Below are 27,860 nucleotides of genomic sequence, written 5' to 3'. Positions count from 1 at the left end.
GCACTGTGAGGCGCTGGAAGGTGACGTTGCGGCTCGAGATGCAGTTGACGTGGAAGGACTTGCTGTCCTTGGTGGTGATGTTTTGGATGATTGAATTGGTGATGGCGTTCAAGAACAGGTTGATGGGGGGCTTTTCACATGGTGCGCATGTCTTGCACGCTTCTCGTCCCCCCCGTCGAGGATGCCGCCCCCCGAGATCGTCAGGTAGTCCACTTTTTCGATGCCGATCCATCCCATCTTCTTCTCGGGGATTTTGGCCGGGTCGGGATACGCTATGAGGTGGCCTTGGACCTCCAGATTAATCGGGGCCTTGTTCGGCCCCGATAGCAGTGCTTGGCTCAAATCCCAATCCCCTCGTGGGATCAAGACTTGAGTTGCCTTTGTTGATTTAATGGCCTCATTCCATGCTTGCTTCAACGCCTGTATTTAACAAATGTTTAGTAAATAATATGCAACATTTGAGAATTGACACGGGTTTTTATGTAATGTTGTTTTGTGAGTTAATGGAGAAAGAGTAAAATAAGAGAGATGAAAAAGTAGATATAAAGATGTTTCCATTTTATGAAACGTTTTATTTTTAATGGGACAAACTAAAAGGGAAAGCGTTTCATTTCTAGTGGGACAGAGGGAGTAAGAAACAACTACCAATGCTAGAATATTATTAGTACATCATAAAATCGACCATCACAATTACTTCGCTGATGTCTTGATTCGGCGTTGCTCCAAAATCAGTGATATTGAACACTTTTATGGAATTATCGGTCGATATCAACTGCGAAACCAAAATAATTACTGACCCTATAATCAGGAGCCAATATCAACTCCAAAAGCAAAATTACTGACCCTATATCCTGATTTTTCATTTTGCCTATAGTTTTGTAACCTAATAGTAATAATTTTACTGAATATGTTCATTACATGGGTATTTATAATTGAAGGTTTGTATAATTTATGGTAATGGAATATATTAAAACGAAATTATGGCCGAAAAATAAGTAAAATACCGTATTGGAAATCTTAATTTGTAAAATAAAAGTTTAAAGGAAACTAATTGATACGAAATCTTACAAGAAAAAGTATCATTATGGTAATGGAACATTTTGGAATGTATGTAAATTAAAATAAGTAAAATAAGAATTTCCATGGTAAGGAAACGTATTTCATAATACTCCTATATTCCACCGCATCTTATTGTATGATTATTGCGTATCTTTCCGAAATATAAGAGGCACAATCTAATCAATATTTACGTACTATTAGTTTATTTTGAATTAAATATTTTAACCTAATTCAAATACAACTATATGGAAATAGTAGAATATGTGGGATAGAGGATCTTTTCTCGTTTTAATTCTTGTCAATGCACCTTAAGTAAAAATAAATAGAGCAGCAAGAAATTCGTACGTGTTCACATTATCAAACATTTAAAGTTAATTAAAACATGCGTACGTGTTAATTAGAATAGAAAAATATTAGAAGAATAATCACAATAATATTCTTAGAATAGATTTGATACTAGTAGGAATCGATTAATATTATTCCTTGTATAGTTGATTGCAACACTTTTTTAATGGGTCATGATTAATTACAAGAATCATATACTAATAAAATACTACAACATATCGATTAATTGTCTGTCTAAACTCTCTACTCCTTTTTCCCTCTCATGTCCTATACATAAAATGATAAAATAAGTGAACAAGGTGAGGTGGAATATGTATCCATAAAATCCATTATCCTATTATTGAGCATATTATTCTCACGTTTAGACTCTTAATTAAGATTGGTGTAATAATTTCGAATCTTAAAATACAATATAAAATCCATTATAATTTTATTACTAGTATTTATTATATGGGCAAGTAACAGCTAGAGTGTAACATATCTACTAGCTATATAATTCATTAATTTAAATGATGATTAAGGAGTGTGAATGCGAACAATTTTCTAAATAGATTGGTATATTTTCATTTTTGTTTAACATTATCAGTACTTCACTAGTGTAATTTCTTTGGATCGAAATTAATGTCCGCCTAAGCCCAACCCACCAATAAAATAAAGTGGACCTAAGTTGAATATATTAGTTGAAGGGAACTCCAATTAGATTATTTTTCAAATTCAAACCTACACTCATATATTGTTTGATTTTACCTTATTATTCATTATTTATAATACCATAGAATTTTTTTGGTGCTAAGATTTGATTTGATTTTTTTTATACTTGTTATTATTGGTTAACTTTCCTTAACTAAGCATAAACCTAAATTTGGTGTGCTCGTTTCTTTAGGAGAATGGAGTATTGGCATTTCATGTAAAATGCTTAAATAAATTAGAAGAATATAAGCAAAAAGCAGGGAAAGTCTTGATAAAGAAAATGTCAAATTAATTTGACATGCGCAAAAACAGAAGAACAAAAGTATGTCGCACTTGGACGAATGAAGTGCTACATATAATTATCCATAAACTGGTAAAAAACTTTGCTAAGTAAATAAATGGCTGGTTTTGAAGGGCAGACGGGTGGATTCTGCTTGGTAAATTTGGTGAAGTTGGGCGTGATGTTTTTGCAAAATGTCGTAGCCGACGAACCCTTTTTGCCCTTGTAGGTCAGGTCGATCGTTCCGATATTGACTCGTTTGCAGACTTGGCTGCAGTTGAACGTTATTACATTCTGTGTTGCGCTGGTGCCTATCACGTTGTTGATCTCAACGCCACTGATCTTCAGGGAACCAGATAAACCCGAGGCGCATTGGTTGTTTGGGCAGTAATTCCCATCAATTATGACGGGGTTGGCCGCATTGACCATGGTGAGGTCGATGAAGTGGAGATCCGAGACCGTGGTATTGGCCGGGGAAGACCGAAAGGTCTTGACCCGGACCCCGTTGGTGATGTTTCTGAAGCTCCACCCCTCCACCCTTATCCCCTTCACGTCCTTCTCGCCCTCGTACTTCCCCAGGCTCCCGATGCTGATGCCGTGCCCGGGCCCGCACGCCACGTTCTTGATGAGCACGTCTCTGAGGTCGTCCCCCATCGAGATGCAGTCGTCGCCTGTCTGGATGACGGAGTCGGTCACCCTGATGCGGACGGATCGGGCGATGTGGATGCCGTCCGTGTTGGGGCTGTCGCGGGGGGCGGACACTGTGAAGCGCTGGAAGGTGACGTTGCGGCTCGAGAGGCAGTTGACGTGGAAGTACTTGCTGTCCTTGGTGGTGACATCTCGGATGATGGAATTGGTGATGGCATTCAAGTACATGTTGAGTGGGGGCTTCTCGCAGGTTGCGTTGGTCTTGCAGTCGTTGTTTTCCCACGCTTCGCTTCCCTGTCCGTCGAGGATTCCGCCCCCCGAGATCGTCAGGTGGTCCACGCTGCTGACGTAGATCCATCCTTTCTCCTTCTCAGGGATTTTGGCCACGTCCGGATACGCTCTAACGTGTCCCCGGACCTCCAGGTTAATCGGGGCCTTGTTCGGCCCCGACAGTATCGCCTGACTCAAGTTCCAATCCCCTCGTGGGATCAAGACTTGAGTTGCCTTTGTTGATTTAACGGCCTCACTCCATACCCGCTCCAACACCTTTAACATGCACAAGTTTAGTAAATAGTAAGAAACAACTACAAAAACTAGAATATTATTAGTACACCGTGAAATCGACTATCACAGTTACCTTGCTAATGTCTTGACTTGGCCTAGCTCCAAAATCTTTGATATTGAATACTCTTACGGAATTAGCAGTCAATATCAACTGCAAAACCAAAATCACTGACACTAAACCCTCTAAACCCTGAATTTTCATTTTGCCTGTGCTTTTGTAAACTAATTGTAATAATTATACTGAATATGTTTTCAGTGAATCATTACATGGTATTTATAATTGAAGCTTTGCATAATTTATGGTAATAGGAATATATTAAAACGAAACTATGCCATAAAAATAAGTAAAATACGTATTGAAATCTTAATATGTAAAATAAAAGTTTTAAGGAAACTAGTTGACACGAAATCCTACAAGAAAAAGTATCATTATGGTAATGGAACGTTTTGGAATGTATGGAAATTAAAATAAGTAAAAACAATATTTTCCATGGTAATGGAACAAATAAGTAAAATAAGAATTTCCATGGTAAGGGAACGTATAGCTAGGTTTCATAATACTCCTATATTCCACAGCATCTTATTTTACGTATGATTATTGCGTATCTTTCTGAAATATAAGAGGCACAATCTAATCATTATTTACGTATTAGTTTATTTTGAATTAAATATTTTAACCTAATTTTAAAAACAACTATATAGAAATAGTAGATGTGGGATAGTAATAATGTAGTGGTAAATTATTTAGAAGATCTTTTATCTTTTTAATTCTTGTCAATACAATTATATAGAAATAGTAGATGTGGGATAGTAATAATTTAGTGATAAATTATTTAGAAGATCTTTTATCCTTTTAATTCTTGTCAATACAACTATATAGAAATCGTAGGTGTGGTATAGTAATAATTTAGTGGTAAATAATTTAGAAGATCTTTTATCTTTTTAATTCTTGTCAATACACCTTAAATTAAAATAAATAGAGCAGCAAGAAATTCGTGCGTGTTCACATTATTAAACACCTTAAATAATCACAATAATATTCTTAGAATAGATTTGATACTAGTAGGAATCGATTAATATTATTCTTTGTATAGTTGATTGCAACACTTTTTTAATGAGTGATTTACGAGAATCATATAATAAAATACAACATATCGATTAATTGTCTGTCGTCTAAACTCTCTACTCCTTTTTCCCTCTCATGTCTTATATACATCATTCAAAAAATATATTCTAGACTTGTACATAAAATAGGTGAATAAGGTGAGGTGGAATATGTATCCATACAATCCATTATCCTAATATTGAGCATATTATTCTCACGTTTAGACTCATAATTAAGATTGGTGTAATAATTTTCGAATCTTAAAATACACTATAAAATCCATAATAATTTTAATACTAGCATTTTACTTTATGGACAAGTAACATCAAGCGTGTAACATATCTACTAGCTATATAATTCATTAATTTAATGATATTGACTAGTACTCACAATTAAAAGTTCTACACTCTATATACTCCCAATTTATTAATTTAAATGATGATTAAGGAGTGTGAACGCGAACAATTTTCTAAATAGATTGTTATATTTTCATTTTTGTTAATTTAACATTATTACTACTTCACTACTGTAATTTCTTTGGATCGAAAGTGAATATTCCTTATATAGTCCAAACATGTTGTAAATCGGGTCAATTTTTGCAATGTGAAAGTAATTGCTTGGTTTCTGTCAATATCTTTGTATTTTTGTTATTGTTATCTCCATCCTCTTAGTTTGATCTTACCTACTAGTTAATTCAATAAATATATGTGATCATTTCCTCTATTTTTTTCGATAGTAACTTCTTATTTTGAAATCATGAATTCAGTTAACTTTTATGTTTTTCGTTGCTACGGCAAAGATTCTTTCATATCATATTTCAGTTTAAATAAAACTATACGGCCAACATAAAGCTTGTTTAGTAGATATATAAATCAATAATTTTAATAAATGCTTAAATACTTTGTGCTATTTTAATAATTTATCAATGGTTAAGAATAAAAAAAAATTGATTTTACAAACTAAAAATATGATTGGAAAACTCCAATTTCAATATTTTAGTTCATTTACATTTTGTCATCAAACCAAAAATTCAAAACAAACTTCGTTAACCCATATGATATGCTAAGAAAATTCACCAATCATCTTTACATACATCCATAAAAAGCTAACAAACAATTTGGCTGTACAACATAGTAATCAACACCCAATTCCCAAATAAAAACACCCACCACCACACCCATTCCTCCCCATGCCAAAATCATCACCAACCAAACCCTAAAAAAAAAAAAAAAAAAAAATCAAGAATGCTTTCCCGGGCCTTTGTGAAGCCGAACAGAAGAGTCCCGGATCAGAGCAAAGAATGGAGCCTCCGGTCCTCGTCCATATTCGAGCACGAAGACTTCCTCTTCGGGTTCACGGACGACATCCCATTGACCTCGTGCAGCAGTGATGGCTCAGACATGACTCTGAGGCAGGTTTTGAGGGCTTCTGTAGGGGTGATGGGAGAGAGCCCCTTGGGGATGACGGAGAAGGTGGTGCTTTTGGGGGGCAAGATTAGGGCAGTGAAGAGGTTTAAGAGAGTTGTGATTAGGAGAAATGAGTTTGGAAGGAGAGTTGAGAGGTTGGCTTTGGTTGGGAATCAGTGTGAGTATTTGGTGCCTGTGATTTCTTATCTCTATGCCAAGAGGATTAAGTTTGTTGTTTGTGATTATTATCCCATGGGCTCTCTTGCTGACTTGCTTTCTGGTAAACATCTCTTTGATCTCTCCTTGTGTTGTGTGTATATATGTTGATCGGTTCGAATATGCTATACCCGATGAAATCTATTCGTCCATGAAATAGTGTTTCATTTTTTCATTTCGGGATGTCCTTGATTCAACGATCCAAATATTTTTCATTTTAGGTAAACTAAGACTAGCCGTCCACTAACTTTTTTCTTCCAATTTTCTTTACAAAGACAAACAATTTTTCAAAATTTGGACGAATCAAAACAGGTCAATGCACATAAAGCATTTATGTTTATAGTATAATAAATACTACTCCCCCTGTCCCACTTTATGAGTCCCGTTTTACTATTTTTGGATATCCCACTTTAGGAGTCCCAATTGAAATATTTCATAAATGATAATAAGCCCCACATTTCACTAACTTTTTTCCACTCACATTTTATTATAAAACTAATACTCCATAAAAGTAGGTCACACATTCCACTATTTTTTTTTACCAACTTTCCAATACATTTCTTAAACCCGTGACGAATTCAAATGAGACTCCTAAAGTGAGACAGAGTGAGCAGGTACCTAAAAAGGAGGCTTGATTTTTACGTTATTTGTAAAATTAATAACATCAATAATATTTTAATGGTATTAGAATTAAATTAAGTTAAATTAAATTAAGTTAAATTAAATCGATAAAACAAAATGCTGACTTGAACTAAAAAGAGCTATGGTTCACATTATACACACATAGTACAACTTATATTATGAAAATTATAGTTAGAGATTGTATGAGGAAATAAAGTTTGTTTAACCTAATTTTGATCAGCTGCAAAGGAAGAAGGGCACACCGGGTTAGAGTGGAAGCACAGGTACAGGATAGCCCAATGCATAGCCAAAGCAATAGCATTCATCCACTCACAAACCCCTCCAAAGGATAGGCACTTGAAGCTCAACGTCCACGGCAACGTCAAGACCTCCAACGTCATGGTCAACGTTGACTTCTCCGCCCGCCTCTCCGACTACGGCTTCGTCCAGCTGGCCGACCACGTGGACACGGGGCAGGATGACCCGTACCAGCCCGGGCTGTCCCAGGAGAGCGACGTGTACAGCTTTGGGGCCGTGCTGATGGAGATCTTGGGGTGGCCGGACGCCGAGTCGGGTGCCACGTCAGGTCATGTGTTTGAATTTTGTGTGGGGAGAGGAGAGGAAGAGAGGCAAGTGAGGAATGTTTTGGAGATTGCTTTGCTTTGTAGGAATAGTTTGGGTCATGAGAGGCCTACTATTAGTGATGTTGTGGCTTGCCTAGCTTGATTACAACTGTTGTCAAGTGGGCTGGGCCTGGGCCGGACTGGACTAAGGCCCGTGTGCGTACGGACAGGTACGGACAGGTATGAAGGCTATTAATGTGCGTTGCGAAAATTACGAGTTAATGTGATATGTGATATACTTTAGATTTGAAGATCAATGGTGATGAGTTTGCGTTCAAATCGAATAAATTATAGTAGTGAATTCAATTTTGTCATTTTTCGTAATTTTAATGTAATAAAGTAGGTAAACAAAAAACAGAAATTTATCAGATTTTATGAAAATAACTAGTTTATTTTTTTTGGACGGAGAGGGAGTACTGTCTAGAATTTGTCTTGAATTGACCGTAATGGATCCTGACGTTTTCTTAGAAATATAAACAACTTTACAAAAGCCTAGTAGAGCAAGAATAATGATCCAATTGGTTATTGGGCTTGGTTATATTATATTCTTCAATTCTCAACTGTTGAACGTATACAAATATATGCTCCTATTTAGGGAGTACTCTTTCCGTCCCACATAATTTGATCCAGTATTTTATTTTGAGCCATCCCACATAATTTGACACACTTCATTTTTACCATTTTTGGTAGTGGACCTCATATTCCACAAACTGATTCATACTCATATTTTATTATAAAACTAATACTTTAAAAGTAGGACCCACATCCCACCGACTTTTTCAACTCACTTTCCATTAGATTTCTTAAAACCCGTGCCGGGTCAAAGTGTCCCAAATTATGTGGGACGGAGGGAGTAATACATACGTGCAACTAAATTATTAAAAAAATGACAATCACACACACACACACACGATTCTTGTATTGTATGGGCTATCCTCTTGTACATAAGTTCCCTTATTTTTCCTTTATTTTATTCCATCTTGTAAGTGCAGAAAACACCTAGTTCTACACCAGAAATTAATGATTGATACCCTAAAAAAAAAAAAAACTATGATGTCAATAAATGTACTTCTCTCTAAAAAAAAAGAAGAAGGAGCTAAATAAAAGGGAAGCAATGAATAAGTAAAATTGATTTGATACACATAGCAGAAGCATCATAGAGTTAAGGTTGCAAACCTCTTCTTCTTACACTGCTTCCATTTTTCAACAAACTTTTAAAACAATAAAGCTGCCATTGTGGGGTTCCTCTTCACATGCATCGTTACATGAATATGTATTTTTTATTTTTATTTTTTTTCAGTTTTATTTCAAGAATTCATTATTTTCTTTCTTTCTGGCAAATTCCCACGTTCTGTGGCTGAACTCAAATTTTACCATTTTTTTCAAATCTTTTCTCTCTCATATGTCATCACTTTGTTGTGTGTGTGCGTGTTGCCTATTTGTGATTGGTCAGTTTGTGTTCGTGTGATTTGGTCACTCTCGTGTGCACAACTTGTACCAATATTTTAATTTTAAGCTTAATATAATTACTCCCTCCGTCTCACATAATTTTACATACTTTGACCAGACACAGGTTTTAAGAAATGTAATGGAAAGTGAGTTGAAATAGTTGGTGGGATATGGATTCTACTTTTAAAGTATTAGTTTTATAATAAAATGTGAGTAGGAATGAGTTAGTGGAATATGGGGTTCACTACAAAAAATAGTAAAAGTGAAATGCGTAAAATTATGTGGGACGACCTAAAATGGAATACTGGATAAAATTATATGGGACGAAGGGAGTATCATGTTACTCGCTGTGAACAATAATAAAAATATTACAATCTAGTTGAGGTTATTGTGTAGTAGTAATAAATTGGATCTGGGAATCATGTTTCTTTGACTGATTCAATTATAGGAAATGGAGTTTGATGAAGTGAAGGATAATAGTAGAATATCTATTTCACCAATCAACCTAGCTAGCTAGATAGGTACACATTCAAGATCTATTGCATGGTAAAAAACATTAATTAAGTATGTGTTTGCAGTAATTGACTTATTTAATAATTAACCGACCATTGACCTCACTAACTAGTACAACTATCAACTTTGGTGCTACTAAGGATCATATATTAGTAGGGATTATTTGGTGTAAAAAGACGTAAATATCTTTACACAATTTACAGCAATTTTGAAGCATTGTAAATTACATAATTTTAAGAATTTACAATTTTGCAAAATTCTTGACTAATTTCGCAAAATTGTACAAGTCTGGTAACTACAATCAGAATCGATTTTTATAGTAAAGATGACAATTTGACTAATATATTCATATTATTATTAGGCGGGATATTTTTGTTTATATACACTGAATTGGTTTTATAGTATATCACGTAGAATGAATTAAAGTTATACTAGTAGTATATAATTAATACTCCTTATTGTTTATAATTAGGATCGGGTTGACTATTCTTATAATTAAATAAACAATTTTACAAAACCCTAGGAGAGTTAGAATCATGGTACTTTCCCTTAAGCATGATCCAATTGGGGTTTGGGATATAATCAATACCTAATAATTAGGCGCAATTTCATAAACTGAAAGTACACAATACCTACGTGCAACTAAATTATTTAAAAAAATGACACACACATGCACACACATATATAATTACAAGATTCTTGTATGGGTTCACTGAAATATCCTCTTGTGCATTTCCAATTTATTTCTTAAAAAATTTATATACTCAAAAAGAAGAGAGAGAGAGAGTGTGCCAGCTGTGAATAAGCATAAATAGTGAGGTCTTGATAGATTGATAGGGTAGAAACTAAGAGTGCAATTTCTGAAGAAAAATGGAAATGGATGACTCCAAAAGTGAGCTACATTTTGTATTCATGAACTATGATCCTGAATACGAGCGCCTCCGATCCAACAAGTACGTCTTCTTCTTCTTCTCCATCATTAATTTCGGTTATATATATACGCGTTTTTTAGTTACAACTCACACGCACTGAATGACTCAAACCCTAAGCTTCTTATGGAAAAAAGAATTTTTTTCAATTAGTTGTGTAATTTTATGCAAATTTAATTAAAAAGGTGTTGTGTGTGAAATTTGATACTAGAACACATAGAGGGGCACAAGAGCTTGATGTATACTTGAGTAGGAAACATGATGGAATCTTGGCGAAGAATCTTCAGCCAAATTCCTATAACAAGACCCTCTCATTGGTCATCGTCGATGGCTTTGCCGTTGAATTGACGGATCATCAGGTACATTATAAGTGTATTTATACATACACACAATTTATATGAGGATTGCACACATTTGATGGCAAATTTGGTGGTTTTACAATTTGCAGGCAAATGTGCTTAGATCTTTGAAAGAAGTGAGGATTGTGGAGAAGAATCAAGAACTTGCTTGATGATGATTGATGATGATTGATGAAGATGGAATTTGGTGTCCATTTTAAGAAAATAGAAAAAGTAGTATATAGCTAGACAAATCTTAACAATAATGATTTGAACTAGTATAAAATATTGCAATTGCGAGGCTATTATTTATATATTTTCTATATTTAACATGGTAGTCTTCGATATGTATTGATTTTGGTGTTTATTTCCTAATTATATCGGAGAAAAATCATTAATTTTTTTGTGTGAACACCACAAAAAACTACCGAGGACATTCCCGAGTGCTTAGAAAATGCTCGGTATTTTCATAGTGTGTTCGGAATTTTTTTCGTGTAGTCACAGTAAATCCCATTTTTGTAGTGGTATATATGCGCTAATAGCCCAATAGCATCTAAACTATACTTCAAGTATACATACAAAGTTACAAACCAATGGAACTTTGATCAAATCTTGATTATATCTTAATTTCAAAAAATAGAAAAGATAGAAACTCATGAAATGAAATCCAAATTCAGTCTTAATTAAGTTTGTTAATTCAAATCTAAGGGATTCTTACAACAAAAGTCTTCACTTGCACACAATATGTACATAGATGAAAATGTTGTCTTACTCCAAACATAATTATTTTATAGTACACCAAAACAACTTGCAGTTCTACACCAGAAATGATTGATAATTTGATACTGTAAAAAATAAAAACAAAAAAAGGTGAAGCATTGATATTTAGAATCAAATGCATGTGTGAAGGTAACAAATTGGCAGAAGCAGCATTGAGTTAAGGTAACAAACTGGAAGCAGACACACATATATCTTCTTACAATGCTTCCATTTTTCAACATACTTTTAAAACTATAAAGCTGCCATTGTGGGGGTCCTCTTCACATGCACCACTTCATACATAACTTTTTTTAATTAATTTTTCAAATTTATTTCAAGAAATCATTGTTTTCTGAACCCTGATTTTACCAGTGTGCGTGTTGCCTATGTGTGATTGGTCAGTGTGTATTTGTGTAAGTTGCTCTAGTGACCAATGGATATATATCCACATGGAATATTTGGGTATCTCTTAATTTAATTTTCCTTCATCAAATGTCACTTCTCTTTTATGCACAACTTTTATTTTTTTGTTTACTGTTTTTAAGCTTAATGGTTCTTGTTTTCTTGTCACATTCCAACTCTGTTGAAGTGTGAAGAAATAAACTTAATCAGATATAATATTGTTTTTTTTTTCTTCAATGGGTTGGGGATTGATCTCTATAAACATAGTTCATGGAAATCGAATCCTATTTTTAGAAAATATGAATCTCACATTTTGAATACTATTGGATGGACTAATAATTATTGCTTTTCTATGGACAAAAAAAAGTTACAATATAGTTGGCATAAATAGCTCTTGCAAGAAGAGAAGAGCCAATTCCAAACTTGTTGAGGATATTTTTTGTAATGAAATGGATCTAGTAATCATGTTTCTTTGACTGATTCAATTAAAGGAAATGGGATTTGATGAAGTATATAAAGGATAATAGTAGAATATTTATTAATTTCACCAATCACCTAGCTAGGTACATATTCAAGATCTATGTATGCAATTTAGTATTTCAACGGCAAAAACATTAATTAATGTGTGTGTGTTTGCATAAGTTGACTTAGTTATTAATTAAACCGACCATTGATCTATCGCACGTACGTGTGCAATGAATGTTGTGTACCTTTTTATACCAAAGCTCCTAATTAATTCACCCATCAAGAAATTTGGAATATCGTGTTCTACATCATTGTATAATCTATTGGGGATATTCGGAACAAATTAAAGTTTCCATCTAACTTCTAAGATTACAAGTCAAATTGGAAGATAGGAAAGAGATGGTTTGGTTTGATCCACGACTCTTTGCTCGCCCTTGACTTTTTCTTAGATAAAACGGGGCAAAGCCCACTACTCGAGCCAAAATGATAGGCGAGCGAGACAACGAGCAAGATAAAAAAAATAAAAGCAAAAGTCCCACCTATTCTATACAAGTATATAACAATTACCTCACGAGTCATGATCCGAGTGGAAGGATATCGTGAAGAAGAAAAAGGCCCAAACGACATGATGCAAAAGAACACAATTTTTTTTATAAAATTATATATAAAGAGAGAAAATAAAATATGTAATTGAAAAAGGGCAAAACAACGTTTCTTCGTTCTCTCTCAAGAGCTCCATTCCATAGCCATGAACAGCAAAATGTCATCAAATTGCAGTGGCATGGACCAAGAATAGAAGCCCTTGAGGGAGAGTGAAAAACCAATGCCTTGAAATAATAATATTGTATAGATGATTTCCTCTCAATGCCTCCAATATTTGCATGATTTTATTGGTGGATTAATGCGATTGGATTACCCTCCCTTTTTATAATTCACAACCACCCATTCCAAGATACGAAAATTAAATTAAAATTCCTATTCAAACATTAGGGTCCCCCCTTACCATACTTGGCTCTTGACATTCTTTGAAACATTCGGATATGCTAAGTGCCGAATAAAATAATATGCAATCTATTAATTTGTCGTTAGGACCAAGCTAAATAATAATAAACGAAATTAAGAAGGTTTTCCATAGCAAAAAGAATTTTCTTATTATCAATATTTTGATGTCAATTATCAATAGTTTTAGCTTTTGTCATTTTTCAATTTATATTTATTATGTTTTAGTTTGGTTTAATAATCAATTGATTCATTAATTGAATTAAACTTAATGTGTTCATGTATAAGTTCAGAGTGATGTTTTTATGCCATTTTGACATTCTCTATTTGCATGATTCTTGCTTTTTGACTTATCTTTACATCCAATTGTATTTTTTTTTCTCTCTTGCGAATTGGATACGGAGAAATGCAACTATATAATGGTATCGGATTTATTTATTTAATTTTAATTTTCTAATTTATTTTTGGGATAGTAATTAATGCTTGATATTCTAAACTTGCAGGAATACTTTAAGGTTCTGCACTCACAAGTTTTGGGCCTTTTGGGCTTTGGCAGTGCCATTTAGAGAGTCATTATTTTGGTTTTTGTATTTCATATTTATTCCTTATAGGTTTAAATATGATCTAAATACCATAGAAAAACGACAATCAATAGTGGGAAACAAATAAGTTAAGAAAGAAAAATGTATAATCTCAATGTGCGCAGAGATGAAGACATTAAAAAAAAAAATATATAAAATAATGTAAATCACTAATAAATCATAGAGACATTAAATCTCAAAATCATGACCCTTTAAAATTAAATAAAATAAATCAATATATTGAAGCACCGAAACAAGGACCACACTACTTTTTAGTTTTAAGACACTGGTCCCATTTACTCACAATTAATTCAATAGGAATTTGTCAACGAATTTATTTTCTTCACCCTTCACCATTCAACAATATTGTGATGTACATTGTCATTAACACTAAAAAATCTCTTTCGTTTATTTTCTAGGACAGCAAAAATTCTTGAACAGCTTATTTTGAAAGGGTAAAATTAAGATTAAATGCATAAAAAAATAAATGAAAATTCAGTAGTTGAGATTTGTAAAATGGAATTTATATTCGGAACCAAAGACCTATATATTCTTTAAAAATCATAATTAAATAAAAAACTAATGTTTTGTCAATATTTACGAGACTGCCACGTCCACCGACCATACAAAAAAATAACGTCAACTTTATTTTTACTACTACGTAAATTGTGATGTTAAATGATTATTCCACGTCACGTTCAGTCCTTTTCACCAAATGAAAAAATTTTCCACAAAAACACGGTTATACAAAGTCATGCTAAAAATATGGTATGAGACACCTTGCTCTACAATATCACAATCAATTTTTTCATTTGGCAAAATGTTCATAGATTAATGTATTTACGTGACGGATCTAAAAAATGAAATTCGAGGTTTTGAAGCTAGCTACTACACATAGAGTTCGTCGGAGGTATAAAGTACTGAATTTAATAGAATTTTTCGATAACTGACGTTAGAGTCCACAGACACCACCTTCATTCATGTTGCGTCAATAAATTTGATGATTTTCAATTGTCACTGTTTTTGATATATTCTGTTTGCTAATTCTTGACTTTGATTATTTTTTAATTCGTCAAAAAATTTCTTGAGACTATGCTTTACCGTTACCCAAATATTTCAATTGAATATAAACGGCTTCTAGACACTTACGTCATTAAAATTTTGGAATTATTTTCTTCACCTAAATTCGGACATCGAAATTTGGTACGTAACATTTCAATTTTTATTTTACAATGAATAATATGATTAAGAGAGGCCAAATCGGTCCAAAACTGATGTTGATAGGCAGAAATTTTAGTCAAATTTGTTTGTATTTATCTTTTCCAATATTAAGGCTGAACACCTTGAATTTCTATTAGAAGGATCTAATGTCCTTTCTCTTTTATCGTTATTCATGTCGATCTTGGTATACATATATAGTAATATAAGAAGTATCTAATAAAAAAAATTCGTTTGTTTAGACAATTTTTAATCATTACATTTTTACCTTTTAGATCAAATGATCAATAGATAATTATTAAATTATGACTTTATGCAAATAATAATAATAATTGAATTTTGACTACTTAGGTGATGGTATTGGAACTATTGGTAATATTTTTGAGAAACTCATAACTTTCACATTCCTAAAGTAGGAAAAAATTAGCCAAAATCAGATTGATTAGAGTCGAAAACAAAGAATTTAAATAAAATCTTCATATTATATATATGAAGGGAATTAAGGTAATAAAAAAAGAATAACAAATGCCTACTATTGACTCATATCCAATTCATTCTGTTAATAATAATTTATTTGGTTAAAGTTGTAACAAACCAAAAGTAAGGCATTTCCCTTTTGAATATCATCTTTTCATCTTTACCCTAATTAAAATGAGTTAGCAAGTGGTATTATCAAATTATTACGCATAATATTTATAATAATTTCAGTTTAGTGGGAGAAAAGGTAGTAACTGAATAATATGATCTAAATAGATATGGACAGTAGTTTATTCACGTGATAAGAAGGTCCAATCAAGCTGGATTAAAATAAAATAATAAATCGAAATAACGCGGAATTTGAAGATTCCATCTCATGATTTTCTTACTAATTGCACTTTGACTTAATGATATTTTTTTCATATATATTCACTTCATCTAAACACTTGAAAACTTTAGGTTTGAACGAGTCAGCATGCATTGGAACCTTCTTTGCCCTTTGGGTGTAAGGATCCCATTCAATCAACACCATTCCTTCATATTTCGATATTATTTGAGATTGAATTGAGTCTGTATTAATTGAGAATAATATTATTATATGGGGAATGCTAAGATTCATAAGCTAAGACTATGATCGAGGCTAGTCAAACAGTAGCTACTATATTTCTCAAATAGTTGGCACAAGGCTCCTAATATGCTCACTCCTAAGTTACAAATGAATTATTTCTGATTTTATTAACAAAAAAAGTTCCAGCCAAATTAAATTATCGCATTTTACTACACGTAAAATAATTATGGAACACAATAGTACTAAAAAAATTAAACATGAGACTGAAAAAGAAGAAAATGAGACATTTTATTGAGGTTTGAATTGGTCAGCCCTCAAAACATTGATTTTAAATATTTGGTCCACATGAAAAACTCGGTTTCTCAGTCAAACTTCAACTCTCACTCTTTTCCACATAATTTTCTTTATCAATCATTCCTTAAAAAAATTTCTTTAAATACATATGCTTCATCATCAGCTTTGCCAGCATCACTCTATTCTCCTCTTCAATAATATAGCATTACCTTAGCTTTCTAATATAACCAAATTTTCTCAACTAAATTCTATATAACCAATATAAAGGGCAAAAAAGAGATTTTTGGCCCTTTGCATATATGAAGAGAAGCTTAGTTTGCTGCATAGCAAGAGTATTGTACCGGACGTGCAGACTGGCTAGCCGCATCCCGAGCTGAACGAGCATCGTTTTGTGGAAGTCGACCGACCGACCCTCTCTCTGTCTTTCCTGCAAGCAAAAGTGAAGTAAGAAATGGAGTTATGGGAAATGCAAGTGCTGAGCGATGAATTAGCTCAGGGGATGGAGAAAGCCGTGCAGCTGCGGTTTCATCTCTGCTCGACGTCTCCCTCTGAGGCCGAGGACTTGCTTCTGCAGAGGATAATATCGACTTTCGAGAAGGCTCTTTGCATCCTCAAGGGCGGGGGACATGTTGGAGTAGCACCGGCTGCAGCTCCCGAGTCTTCGATCTCTGCTGATGGAAGTTCTAGAAGCGATGATACGAACAAGAATGTCTGTCAAGATTATGGCGAAGCATCAAAGAAAAGGTAGTTACAGCAGTAAATTGATCATAGACAGTTAAAAACAATAGGGAGGAAAATTTTGACTGACATTCTCTACTTCTTGTTTGATATCATAGGAAGCTGCAGCCCACATGGACAGAACAAGTGAAAGTCAACTCGGGAAACGGGCTTGAAGGGCCCGCGGACGACAAGTATAGATGGAGAAAGTATGGACAGAAAGACATTTTGGGAGCTAAATACCCAAGGTTCATTCACTCTCCCTTTATACATCAAAAGGCATAAATAAAAGACATTTGCATGAGAATATGGTCTGAAAATATATATATGGTCATTTTTACAGAAGCTATTACCGGTGTACCTACCGCCAAGGCCAGAACTGTTGGGCAACGAAGCAAGTGCAGAGATCGGACGAAGATCCCACCGTATTTGAGGTCACCTACAAAGGAACACACGCATGCAAGCAGTTCAATGATGCAGTTCCACAACCAGAATCACCAGAAAAACAAGAACTCAAAAGCAACAGCTCATGTTATGATCAACTACCGCAGAATCCAATGATTTCAAACTTTAGAGCTAACCTCAGAGTTGACACTGATGCTTCAGACATCCAAGAGATGCCGCCGGCCTACTTCTCTTTCCCAGCGACAATTCCATGCCAAGAAAGAGAAAGTGAGTGTTATCCAATTTCTGCTCAGGCTGACGACAACCACTTGGGAGGATATTCCCCGTTGTTCTATTCTCCAGCCACATCAGGATCAAATTGCTTCTCCTCTGCAACATATCAGATGAGAGACTACGGGGCTAATGATAATACAGACAATGCATCAACAAACAATTCTCCGATTGGCGGAATAGAGTTCTCAATCGATCCAGTACATATAGATCCAGACTTCCCATTCAACATCCCTGGATTTTTCACATGATCGAAGTTCAAACTTTGTGAAAGTGGGAAACAAGAGAGTTGGTTGGTTTAACAACCACTATTCTTGATCATTGCGATAAGAGAACAGCATTCTCGTAGGAATGTCATCCAGGTGCTTCAGTTATGAGCTGAAAACCAAGGACTGATCGTATGGCTAGCAAGTTCTGCAGTCTAGTTAGTCTAGTTTTCATGTATAGAATCAGAGTGTCATCACTCTTTTATTCAATTTTCACTAATACATTAGCCTACCAACAAAACAGACATGTGGAGTTATCAATTTAGATTTCGATGATTCAACTAAACAAATACAACCAGAAGAAGAAGCAAGGTGAAAAACCTTGCAACATTACACCTCAAGAATAGGAATGAACATTCTGCACAGCAAGAGCTATTGCATCCAATGTAATTATTCTACTTACATGATAGAAATGGGGACTATTAAATATAAACAATTGGTTACATGATATGATGATAAGCATATAAGCATATAAGCTACCGGGTACTGCAATGTTGCTAATAAACTCAAAAGAAAATACAAAGACACAAACGATAATTGTGCAAAACGTTTGAAAGAAGAGCTGAAAATAGGATTTCCTGCCTAAGGAGTTCATATGTAGCGCTGAAAGAGTGGTTGGCATGAACTCATGCATCACAAGTATGAACATAAGAATAAATTACAGAACAAAATAACAGACTTCACACCATTGCAGCACGCTAGAGTATCAATCACAACCATAGGGTCGTACTGATCACCTAACCGATGGACTATCCTCCTCTTTTGCCTCAGTAGTGAAATTCGATCCGTTACCATTCCCATCTCCAGCTTTCCTAAGAGCCTCTCTGAGGCCTAAAACAATGAATACGTTGGTCAGTGCAAGCAGCGACTCGGCTCCACCGTGTAGCCAATCCACATTGGACAAAGATGTCCCATAGTGCACCTTTGCTGTTTGAAAACAGAAATTAGGCCAAAATACAAAACTAAATTAGAGAAAACACAGAAAAAGTGTTCATATACGAAGTTAAAGGTGTCTTATTGAAGATTTGAAGATTGTTACCATAAATTCCAGCTGGTACTGCAAAAATATGAGGAAATGATTAGTACATGACAAAATGTCAAGCTCAAACATTTACTAGATTAGATAGAAAGTTAAAGTGTTAAACAGAAATGACTCAAGCCTCAAATTTGCAGGTTAAAGAATATTCAAAATAGAGTGATTCGATCAATCTTTAGCCCCTTTTCAAGTTGAAAACTCAATTAGGAACCACACAACTTCTTCAATCATACTACAATAGATTGTAATCTTTCCAAAATCAATTACTTTTTCACTATCATTAAATAACAGCACAAAAACCCTAAACCCCCAATTCTCCCAACGCTTCAGAGAACTCAAATTCTAAGAATTAAAGCAGCATAGAACAAAATTAACAACTTACTCGTAGCGCCGACGAAAGCAAGGAGAAAATAGAAGCCGAAAAGAGTGAGCTTTGGGGCAGATTTGGATCTGGTGATGAAATAGAGGAAACCAAGATAGGGGAAGAGGGAGAAAGCGAAGAGCTGGGATGCTATGCTCTGTGAATCGATGCTCGGCGCCCATGGATCCACGGGTAGCAAAATTCCGTTGCAGATGATCCCTTTTCGAGCGATTCTTCTTCCATCTGCAATTTGAATTTGGTGTTTGAGTTGGAATTGGCGGTTGGGAGTGAAGATGGTGGTTTCTGCGGTTGGGTGTGAGGTGAGGTTTTTACATAAACCAGTGGTGGATTGGGGATTCTTGAACCAAGTTTGGATTTGAACAAAGCTACTCATTTTTCTACTCTTTCACTCTCCTTGTTTTTGTTGATAAGTTTAAACTTAGAAATGATTCACCACCATCACTAAATTGTGAATTCTGGGATTCCATATCCATTCGTAACTGCTTATGATTCTGCAGTTAGCTATCAAGCTCACATTTTATTTTTATTTTTTTATTTTATCTTATTTTAATTATATACTAGTATAACATAACATTTGATTCCCCACCATTTATATATTTTTTTTCAGATTATAATTCCATAGTTTGGGGCCAAAACAATTGCACAAAATTAGAGAATTTTGTTAATTGAAATTTTCGATATTATGTTCTTTTATTATTTACACATTACAATAGTTTGTTTTATTTGTATGAAATTATGGCTAGAAAGCCTAGTTTATACTTCCTCCGTCGCACATAATTTGTAATACTTTGACCCGGCACAGATTTTAAGAAATTTATTAAAATCTAATGGAAAGTGAGTTGAAAAAGTTGATGAGACGTGAGTCCTATTTTTAAAGTATTAGTTTTATACTCCCTCCGTCCCGCTTAAGATGACACGTTTTCCTTTTTAGTTTGTCCCAACTAAGATGACACATTTCCTTTTTTGATCACTTTTTCTCTCCAATTAATACACTCAACCACTTTTTCTCACTCCTATTAAAATATCCATCTTTTTTTATCTTTCTACTTTAATATTTACATCCATCTTCTCTCTCTCCAATTAAACACTTTAACAATAACTCCTAAAACTCCGTGCCGACTAAGCAATGTGTCATCTTAGCCGGGACGGAGGGAGTAATAAAATGTGAGTTGGAATGAGTTAGTGGAATATGTGGTCCACTACTAAAAATAATAAAAGTGAAATGAGACAAATTATGTGGGACGATCTAAAATAGAATATTGAGTCAAATTATGTGGAACGGAAGGAGTAGTATTTTCAGAAAATAAAATTGACACATTTCAATAGTTATGTTGTGTAAATTTGCATGAAATCTTATAGCGTGATTTAATTTTTTAGATTTTCTTGTACCTCAAAGTCAAAAGTTCCGGTCCAAATAAAATATGAATTAATTAAATTGATGTGTATGTAAAATGGAAAGTAATTTTGTTCAGCTCGAAAATTAATCAAATTAGTTGAAATTACTAATTATTATTTATGATAAAACAACTTCCATAAGCAGGCAAAAAGCAAATTAACCTTGATTCATTTACCTTTTATTAAGCCATGTTGAAGCAAAAATCCACAATTTCAGTTCCAACTGAAAATCCTCCACACCTAAAATTCCCATCTCACAATCTTTACATGACCTACATCTTGTGTAGTAAATCCAAAACTCCCTTTTTTCTCTCAACAAACAATTTTCCTTTCTTTCCAAACCTTCAACTTATGCAAACAAACATCAAGTGAATAGAACAACAATGAGCCTCTCCCTCTCTTGTCCAATCTTGCTCCACAAACCCTCTCATCATCCAGTTTCCTTCCCACATCCAAGACTGCCAAACCATTCATGGAAAATAGCTTCAACAAAGAAGCAAAACCCCCAAGAGCTGAAGCCGTTGTGGGACGACGGCTACGGGACTCAAACAGTGAGAGACTACATAGATGTCGCCAAAGCTATGGCCAAGCCCGATGGCGGCCCACCTCGGTGGTTCTGCCCTGTTGAATCCGGACCGCCTCTTGAAAACTCACCTCTTCTTCTGTATTTACCTGGTACTTGCAGAGACTGTGTTGTGTGAGAAACTAGACAGATATAGTTGAGGATGCTTTTATTAACTGTGTGCAGGAATTGATGGTGTGGGGATGGGGATGGTGGTGCATCACAAGGCTATGGGGAAGGTTTTTCGAGTGAGGTGTTTGCATATACCGGCTGATGATCGGACAGCATATGAAGATCTCGTTGAGTTCGTCGGGGCGGCTGTGGAGGAGGAGCGAGCTTCATCTGCGAACATGCCGGTGTACTTGGTCGGCGACTCGTTCGGAGGGTGCCTTGCTCTTTCTGTAGCTGCGGCAAAGCCTGCTGTGGACATAGTCCTCATATTGGTGAATCCAGGTCAGTCTTTTCCTTAAAATAACATATTTATATGTTACTTACAAGGCCACATGCCACTGCAGCGACGTCGTTTGAGAGGTCACAGCTCCAACCACTGCTCCCCTTCATGGATGTTCTTCCGGCCAAGTTACTCCCTTACTTGCTGGGTGCCACCTGCGGTGATCCGATGAAAATGGCTGCCGTGATAAACGCTACAGAGTCATCTCCCTCAAAACAGTTGGAGAGATTTGTCCACGAGCTGTCTGCTTTACCAGTAGCTGTGTCTAATTTGGCAGACATCTTGCCAAAAGAAACACTGCAGTGGAAGATAAAGCTACTGAAATCAGGTGCAGCCTCTTCTAACTCGCGTCTCCATGCAGTAAACAACGAGGCCCTCATCCTGGCAAGCGGCAGAGACGCTATGCTCCCTAGCAAGGACGAGGCAGAGAGGCTCTCGTCCTTGCTCAAGAATTCAAAAGTACGTTTCTTTAAAGATAACGGTCACCTTCTACTAATGGAAGATGGGATCAATCTCTTGTCAGTTATAAAAGGGAATCACATGTACCGTCGCTCCAAAAAACGCAACCATGTGATGGATTTCTTGCCTCCGAGCAAGTTTGAGTTCCATCACACCTTCGACAACATACTGGGGATGTTACGTTTGGGTGTGAGCCCAGTCATGCTATCGACTATGGCGGATGGAGAGGTCGTGAGGGGATTAAGTGGAGTACCGGACCAAGGCCCGGTTCTCCTTGTGGGCTACCACATGCTTGTAGGAGCAGAAATCAGTACTATTGCTGAGGAGTTTCTGAGAGAGAAGAAGGTGATGATTCATGGATTAGCACATCCAATGATATTTGGGAAGGATATGGAAGCAGCATGTCAAGAAGCCTCAGCGTTTGATTATTTCAAAGTGTTTGGAGCTATACCTGTTTCAGCAGCCAACCTTTGTAGATCACTAATTGAGAAACGGCACGTGCTTCTTTACCCGGGCGGGGTGAGGGAGGCCCTGCACCGTAAGGGAGAGGCGTACAAGCTGTTCTGGCCGGAAGACCCTGAGTTCGTGCGGGCGGCTGCCAAGTATGGTGCTAAAATTGTGCCGTTTGGGGTGGTGGGAGAGGATGATGTGATTGAGTTGTTGCTCGACTACGATGATCTGATAAAGATACCTATTATTAAAAACAAGATCAAGCGTGAGAATGAGAATATGCCTAGAGTGAGAGCAGGGAAGGATGTGAAGGGGAAGGTAGGGGAGCAGATTTTCTATGTGCCCGGTTTCTACCCTAAGGTGCCCGGGCGGTTCTATTTTCTGTTTGGGAAGCCGATGGAGATGGAGGGACGGGGAGAGCTGATGACAGACAAGGCGAGAGTGATGGAGGTTTATCTGCAGTTGCAGGGGGAGGTTGAGAGATGTATGGCTTATTTGATAAAGAAGAGAGATGAAGATCCATACCGGCATTTTTTGGACAGGTTGTTGTACCGTACTGTTTCATCTCCAATTCATGAGACTCCCACTTTTGATCCATGAAGGTATGTTGCCTGTTGAGATCAATGTAATAATAACTGTGTGTGATGAGGTATCAAAATGTGTAATAAGAGTTTCTGTTGTTGGAAGGTTTGGTAGGATTTTTCAGCTTGACGTGGTTGCAATAAGAGGGTTCTTGTTTCTGTAACAAATAGTGAAATGCTAACAACATATGGTATTCAAAGTTCAAACTCAGCCTGAAAAAACTGTTAAAATATACAGAATAATGTCACCAGAATTACAATTATAAGCACGCACGCATCCATTCCCAGATCTCAACAATGGCAGAATAGGTACTGAAGATAGGCATGGTGAGTGAGGGCAAAACTAACTAGGTGGTGCCAGAACAGCTTGCTCGTGCCATGCTCCATTTAAGTTCGACTGCCACAGCCTCACCACGCCATCACTTCCCGTTGTAGCAAGTGTCATTCCACTCATATCCCATTCCATCTCCCACACCTATTACCGAAATATGTTACTATAATCATTTACATATATGGAAAAACTGGTTTCTAGGAAACTACATAACTATTTACAAATGAAACTAAATATAGACATTTATTATAATCGACAAAAACATTGTGGAGGTTTGGTTGTATATTAGTCCAAGTTTCAAATTTTTAGTTTTTCCAGCATAAATTACTAAGCCCAGAGAAACCAAGTCAAATGTGTTTGGAAATTGAGATGTATATTTCCCAACTTGTTTACTTTTGAATGAAACCCTTTGTTGTTTAAATTTTGGTTATTTTGATCAACACTGCCAAGTATTACTAAGCACGTATTGAATGTACTAGGGGGCATTGAAGATAGGGGTGTTAAATACCTCATTCTCATGGCCAGAGAGCAATGCAACCCTATGCACTGAAAGTCTCCCATCATGATCAGGGTTTGACCCGAGTTGCCAGATCGATATTCCTTTCTGAGTCGCAACAGCTATCAGTTCATAAGGCCTGAACAATTACAAAGCAATCATCTATAACATTTGAAAATAAACTCATTTCCATGAGATATATCTTTCCAAGGTATGCCAATACAAGGAGAACACTTTTTACAATGTTGCATCTGTGTGTGCGTAGTATGCTATCTTTTTAGAATTGTTTCATGCTTCTTGTTTTCTTTTACTAAAGCATATGTTTGTTTCATTCTTTTGAAGCAAGATATATATTTACCATTCTCGTCCATTACAACTTGTAACAAATGATTATTTCTCAATAATCTATATATAGAAATCATTATCAAAGGGGTAACAGGAGCTTTCTTTTCTACCTTCCATCTAGAAAAGTGGAACTAGTAAGAAATTATTAACACGAGCCAGATGGGGAATGCTTCATATCTTGGTACCTTCCAATATTTGGGGCCCAGGCAACTGAAGAAACCTGATCACCCTTGTCCTCGGGTAAAGAAAGCTCTGCAACTGGAAGCCATCTTTGATGATCCAGATCAAACTCCCAGACCTGTCAGGTATACAATACAACTAAATTTGAAATGTGGCTCCATAGATATATAGATCAGAGAATCAGGTAAATTCATTAAATAGGAAAACTGACTAAAATGCTCCCAGATTAAGGGAGATCATAAATAAGTGAGGCGATAGGTAAATTCAGCAGCAAAAGAAGCATGTACCTTTGCAGAATTTAATGATGGAGTGTTTGAATTAAAGCCTAAAACAAAACTTGATTGTTGGACTTCAATTCGTTCTGGATTCCATGAAATGGATGCAGATAAACAGGAGACGTTCCCAAACTTGGACACCAAATCAATCACATTTTGAAACTCAGCCTGTAAGTTGATAAAACTGAATTACTGATCCAATGAAAAGTAATACTAGATGCTTGTAATAGAGCCTAGATAGCAAAAGTGAAACCTGAAGCTGCCACTTCTCCAGTTCAAGCGTATCTAGGAGCTCATGTATTTTAACTTGTCCGTCAGAATACGCAGCAACCTGTTGAGGAAAAAGTCAGCAAAGATTGGTGTTCAAAACAGACCACACGCATTTTATCATTCTCAAAATTGCCAAGATAGCTAGTTTCTCATAGATATATTATATAATACAATAATACAAGTAATATAATAGAGACTTTCATTTTCGATGAGGAGACTGTTGTATTGCAATTACAATAGTTCATTTTTGCATATCTATAAATATATCTTTTGTCTTGTCAAATTAGTTTCTGAACTCCCTCAAACATGAAAGTAACTTGTATATGCACTTCATCCTCGACTTGCAGAGCTCTCTCAGGCAGTGCAACTATCCAGGAAACCGAAGTGCAATGTTGCTTTAGGAAGATTGTATCGGCCAACATCTAAGCTTACAGATGCCCCCCTTCTTTTCTTCCAACATAAATATTTATACCCATATTTCCTTCCTCTCATGCTATAATTCAAACTATAACAAGAAAATTGGTGTCTCAGTTTTGTGCAGGAAGAGCCTGTAATTATCAGCTCTCAACACCCACATTCATAAGATAAGCGACTGAAGCACACAAAAAGCAAACAAGACCCACTGCAGCCACATAATGCCAATATCAAGCAATTAGTAATTAACACTTACCAATTTCAGACTTGTTTGACCATATCCAAATTGAACATCTAGTACTTGACTTGTGTTCCTATCAAAGCATTTGCACATCTTCCAGTGAGGCCCTTCGGTATCTATAGGATTAAAATTACAAACATATTATAGTTAGCCCCTCATACATAATAAGAGAAACAAAAGGAAGTTATTGGAGATGCAAAATCAGATAAAAGCATAATTAACAGGAAAAAGTTGGGAAAATGCAAAATTCAGAAAAACTAACTGGGAATTCAGCAATTACCATCCACGACCTCCTCCCACAAGGACAAATTCCCATCTTCACTAATGCAAGCAACTGAATCACCGTATTCTGGCGGAGCCCAGACCACTTTCACAATGCTGCCATCATGTGCCTATTTTCGAAATAACACCAGCATATGAGAAATCCCATTACTGAAAACAATTTACATATAAATACAGCTCACAAAAGTAAAAGCTCAATACACACGAAAATCACATCAGCATTTCAACAAAAAGTGTTCAACAACTCAAGCCCCTGATCCTAACTTCAAACATTTCACCAAATGACCGAAAATTAAAAAAAAAAAATCAAATGGAGAGAAAGAGAGCATATATACTGACCTTAAATCTGTGGATACGAGTAAAGTCTGAAGAGGCTGGATCAGTTGAATCATAAATTGCCAACGAACCATCAATGAGTCCTGCAACCAATCTCTCGCCGCTGTAATTCCAAGCTGTGCATCTTGTACCTTTGTCAAGTACCAGAATGGATTTATCCATATCTGTTCTAGCTATTAATCGATCATACAACTACTTAGAAACCGGAGATGAACAGGGGATGAACACGCTACTAGAGCGCGGTTTTGGTTCCTTAAACCCTAATTCAATTTGGGGATTTTGGAATATTTGTTTAATTTATTAATTGTATTTTCCTCTGAATAAAATTTCGAAAAGGGAATGGGCTTTGATTCGTTTAACGAGGCCCATCAGAAACAAGTACTTTAACACCGAAGTAGATTTTTCTTAGTAATATGGAGTAAATTGGTCCATAGAAATACTTTATGGTAGTACATAAATATTACTCCTCCCGTCCCTCATTAAGAGTCACACTTCCGTTTGTGCACTCATTTTATAAAAATAATAATAAATAGTTAAATTGGAGAGATGGTAAAGTTAGAGAGAGAATAATGTAGAGAAGACTCTGCACTCATTTTATAAAAATAATAATAAATAGTTAAATTGGAGAAATGGTAAAGTTAGAGAGAGAATGATGTAGAGAAAAGTCTTCTGTATATTATTCTCTCTTTTACTTTACCATTTCTCCAATTTAACTATTTATTATCATTTTTATAAAACTAGTGCAGAAACGGAAGTGTGACTCATAATGGGGGACGGAGGGAGTATTTTGTATGTGTGTGTGTTATGAAGTGTATGTGTACTATGTGTAGCTTAACTTTATAATTATTTAAAATCTAAAATATTTACTCACTACAAAAAAAAATGCAAAATATTGACGGAATTAGTGATTGGAGAATTTGGAGAAGTGTACTTTGGTTATAAAATTTGGAGAATTTGGGATTAAAATTATAAATTCAAATATTTAATATCATATCACACAACGGATTCAAATTGCATAGTCTAATTACATATCCATAGTTCCAATTTCATAGTGCCAAATGAATCCCATCTTCATATATTTTCTATTTTCTTATTCTTTTAATTTTTGTCAATTGTCATTTTCAATAGGTATGGAGTTTATCTATATTCAACTAGTCCCATACTAAT

General features: G+C 35.4%; 6 protein-coding genes, 1 non-coding gene and 1 pseudogene across 7 annotated transcripts; 4 read left to right on the top strand and 4 right to left on the bottom strand.

Moving 5' to 3' along the window:
• Window positions 1–108: 108 nt before the first annotated feature.
• On the bottom strand, window positions 109–3,788 carry LOC125214318 (exopolygalacturonase pseudogene; annotated as a pseudogene).
• Window positions 3,789–5,890: 2,102 nt separating this feature from the next.
• LOC125214313 (putative inactive receptor kinase At5g58300) lies at window positions 5,891–7,660 on the top strand. Its single transcript, XM_048115273.2, has 2 exons — window positions 5,891–6,377; window positions 7,176–7,660. The coding sequence occupies exons 1-2, from the start codon at window positions 5,936–5,938 to the stop codon at window positions 7,658–7,660; spliced, it is 927 nt and encodes a 308-aa protein (XP_047971230.2). The 5' UTR covers window positions 5,891–5,935.
• Window positions 7,661–10,275: 2,615 nt separating this feature from the next.
• On the top strand, window positions 10,276–11,123 carry LOC148929840 (uncharacterized). The gene is made up of 3 exons (XM_089067135.1): window positions 10,276–10,472; window positions 10,660–10,807; window positions 10,897–11,123. Exons 1-3 carry the CDS (start codon window positions 10,390–10,392, stop codon window positions 10,957–10,959), a joined length of 294 nt encoding a protein of 97 aa, XP_088923261.1. The 5' UTR covers window positions 10,276–10,389; the 3' UTR covers window positions 10,960–11,123.
• A 5,463-nt stretch (window positions 11,124–16,586) lies between these two features.
• On the top strand, window positions 16,587–18,460 carry LOC125213013 (putative WRKY transcription factor 41). The gene is made up of 3 exons (XM_048113347.2): window positions 16,587–17,293; window positions 17,386–17,514; window positions 17,610–18,460. The coding sequence occupies exons 1-3, from the start codon at window positions 17,001–17,003 to the stop codon at window positions 18,190–18,192; spliced, it is 1,005 nt and encodes a 334-aa protein (XP_047969304.1). The 5' UTR covers window positions 16,587–17,000; the 3' UTR covers window positions 18,193–18,460.
• A 151-nt stretch (window positions 18,461–18,611) lies between these two features.
• On the bottom strand, window positions 18,612–20,104 carry LOC125213016 (1-acyl-sn-glycerol-3-phosphate acyltransferase). The gene is made up of 3 exons (XM_048113355.2): window positions 19,626–20,104; window positions 19,247–19,264; window positions 18,612–19,134 (listed from the first exon to the last, which is right to left on the bottom strand). Exons 1-3 carry the CDS (start codon window positions 19,996–19,998, stop codon window positions 18,941–18,943), a joined length of 585 nt encoding a protein of 194 aa, XP_047969312.2. The 5' UTR covers window positions 19,999–20,104; the 3' UTR covers window positions 18,612–18,940.
• Window positions 20,105–20,853: 749 nt separating this feature from the next.
• Window positions 20,854–23,628, top strand: LOC125214459 (phytyl ester synthase 1, chloroplastic-like). The gene is made up of 3 exons (XM_048115495.2): window positions 20,854–21,695; window positions 21,769–22,035; window positions 22,098–23,628. The coding sequence occupies exons 1-3, from the start codon at window positions 21,404–21,406 to the stop codon at window positions 23,540–23,542; spliced, it is 2,004 nt and encodes a 667-aa protein (XP_047971452.1). The 5' UTR covers window positions 20,854–21,403; the 3' UTR covers window positions 23,543–23,628.
• Window positions 23,629–23,712: 84 nt separating this feature from the next.
• SEH1H (Transducin/WD40 repeat-like superfamily protein) lies at window positions 23,713–26,971 on the bottom strand. Its single transcript, XM_048115496.2, has 8 exons — window positions 26,697–26,971; window positions 26,356–26,467; window positions 26,091–26,191; window positions 25,404–25,481; window positions 25,163–25,318; window positions 24,881–24,993; window positions 24,363–24,489; window positions 23,713–23,998 (listed from the first exon to the last, which is right to left on the bottom strand). The coding sequence occupies exons 1-8, from the start codon at window positions 26,853–26,855 to the stop codon at window positions 23,867–23,869; spliced, it is 978 nt and encodes a 325-aa protein (XP_047971453.1). The 5' UTR covers window positions 26,856–26,971; the 3' UTR covers window positions 23,713–23,866.
• Window positions 25,738–25,863, bottom strand: LOC125217244 (small nucleolar RNA snoR104). Its single transcript, XR_007175661.1, has one exon. It is a non-coding gene; the product is annotated as a small nucleolar RNA snoR104 (small nucleolar RNA).
• Window positions 26,972–27,860: the final 889 nt, after the last annotated feature.

The sequence above is a fragment of the Salvia hispanica genome, chromosome 3, assembly GCF_029641045.1.
Source record: "Salvia hispanica isolate PSC_SH4W2 chromosome 3, Shi_PSC_v1, whole genome shotgun sequence".
In the NCBI taxonomy this organism is placed as follows: Eukaryota; Viridiplantae; Streptophyta; class Magnoliopsida; order Lamiales; family Lamiaceae; genus Salvia; species Salvia hispanica.
This window is presented reverse-complemented; position numbering and strand designations above follow the sequence as displayed.

Excerpts from the sequence above, each read along its gene's own strand:
- LOC125214313 (XM_048115273.2), top strand. The coding sequence starts at position 5,936 with ATGCTTTCCCGGGCCTTTGTGAAGCCGAACAGAAGAGTCCCGGATCAG. Across the intron at positions 6,378-7,175 it reads TCTTGCTGACTTGCTTTCTG|CTGCAAAGGAAGAAGGGCAC; the intron begins GTAAACATCTCT and ends AATTTTGATCAG.
- LOC148929840 (XM_089067135.1), top strand. The coding sequence starts at position 10,390 with ATGGAAATGGATGACTCCAAAAGTGAGCTACATTTTGTATTCATGAAC. Across the intron at positions 10,473-10,659 it reads GAGCGCCTCCGATCCAACAA|AACACATAGAGGGGCACAAG; the intron begins GTACGTCTTCTT and ends ATTTGATACTAG. Across the intron at positions 10,808-10,896 it reads TTGAATTGACGGATCATCAG|GCAAATGTGCTTAGATCTTT; the intron begins GTACATTATAAG and ends TACAATTTGCAG.
- LOC125213013 (XM_048113347.2), top strand. The coding sequence starts at position 17,001 with ATGGAGTTATGGGAAATGCAAGTGCTGAGCGATGAATTAGCTCAGGGG. Across the intron at positions 17,294-17,385 it reads GGCGAAGCATCAAAGAAAAG|GAAGCTGCAGCCCACATGGA; the intron begins GTAGTTACAGCA and ends TTGATATCATAG. Across the intron at positions 17,515-17,609 it reads TTGGGAGCTAAATACCCAAG|AAGCTATTACCGGTGTACCT; the intron begins GTTCATTCACTC and ends TCATTTTTACAG.
- LOC125213016 (XM_048113355.2), bottom strand. The coding sequence starts at position 19,998 with ATGAGTAGCTTTGTTCAAATCCAAACTTGGTTCAAGAATCCCCAATCC.
- LOC125214459 (XM_048115495.2), top strand. The coding sequence starts at position 21,404 with ATGAGCCTCTCCCTCTCTTGTCCAATCTTGCTCCACAAACCCTCTCAT. Across the intron at positions 21,696-21,768 it reads TCTTCTTCTGTATTTACCTG|GAATTGATGGTGTGGGGATG; the intron begins GTACTTGCAGAG and ends AACTGTGTGCAG. Across the intron at positions 22,036-22,097 it reads CCTCATATTGGTGAATCCAG|CGACGTCGTTTGAGAGGTCA; the intron begins GTCAGTCTTTTC and ends ATGCCACTGCAG.
- SEH1H (XM_048115496.2), bottom strand. The coding sequence starts at position 26,855 with ATGGATAAATCCATTCTGGTACTTGACAAAGGTACAAGATGCACAGCT. Across the intron at positions 26,192-26,355 it reads GTGGGAGGAGGTCGTGGATG|ATACCGAAGGGCCTCACTGG; the intron begins GTAATTGCTGAA and ends TTAATCCTATAG. Across the intron at positions 24,994-25,162 it reads CATCATTAAATTCTGCAAAG|GTCTGGGAGTTTGATCTGGA; the intron begins GTACATGCTTCT and ends TATACCTGACAG.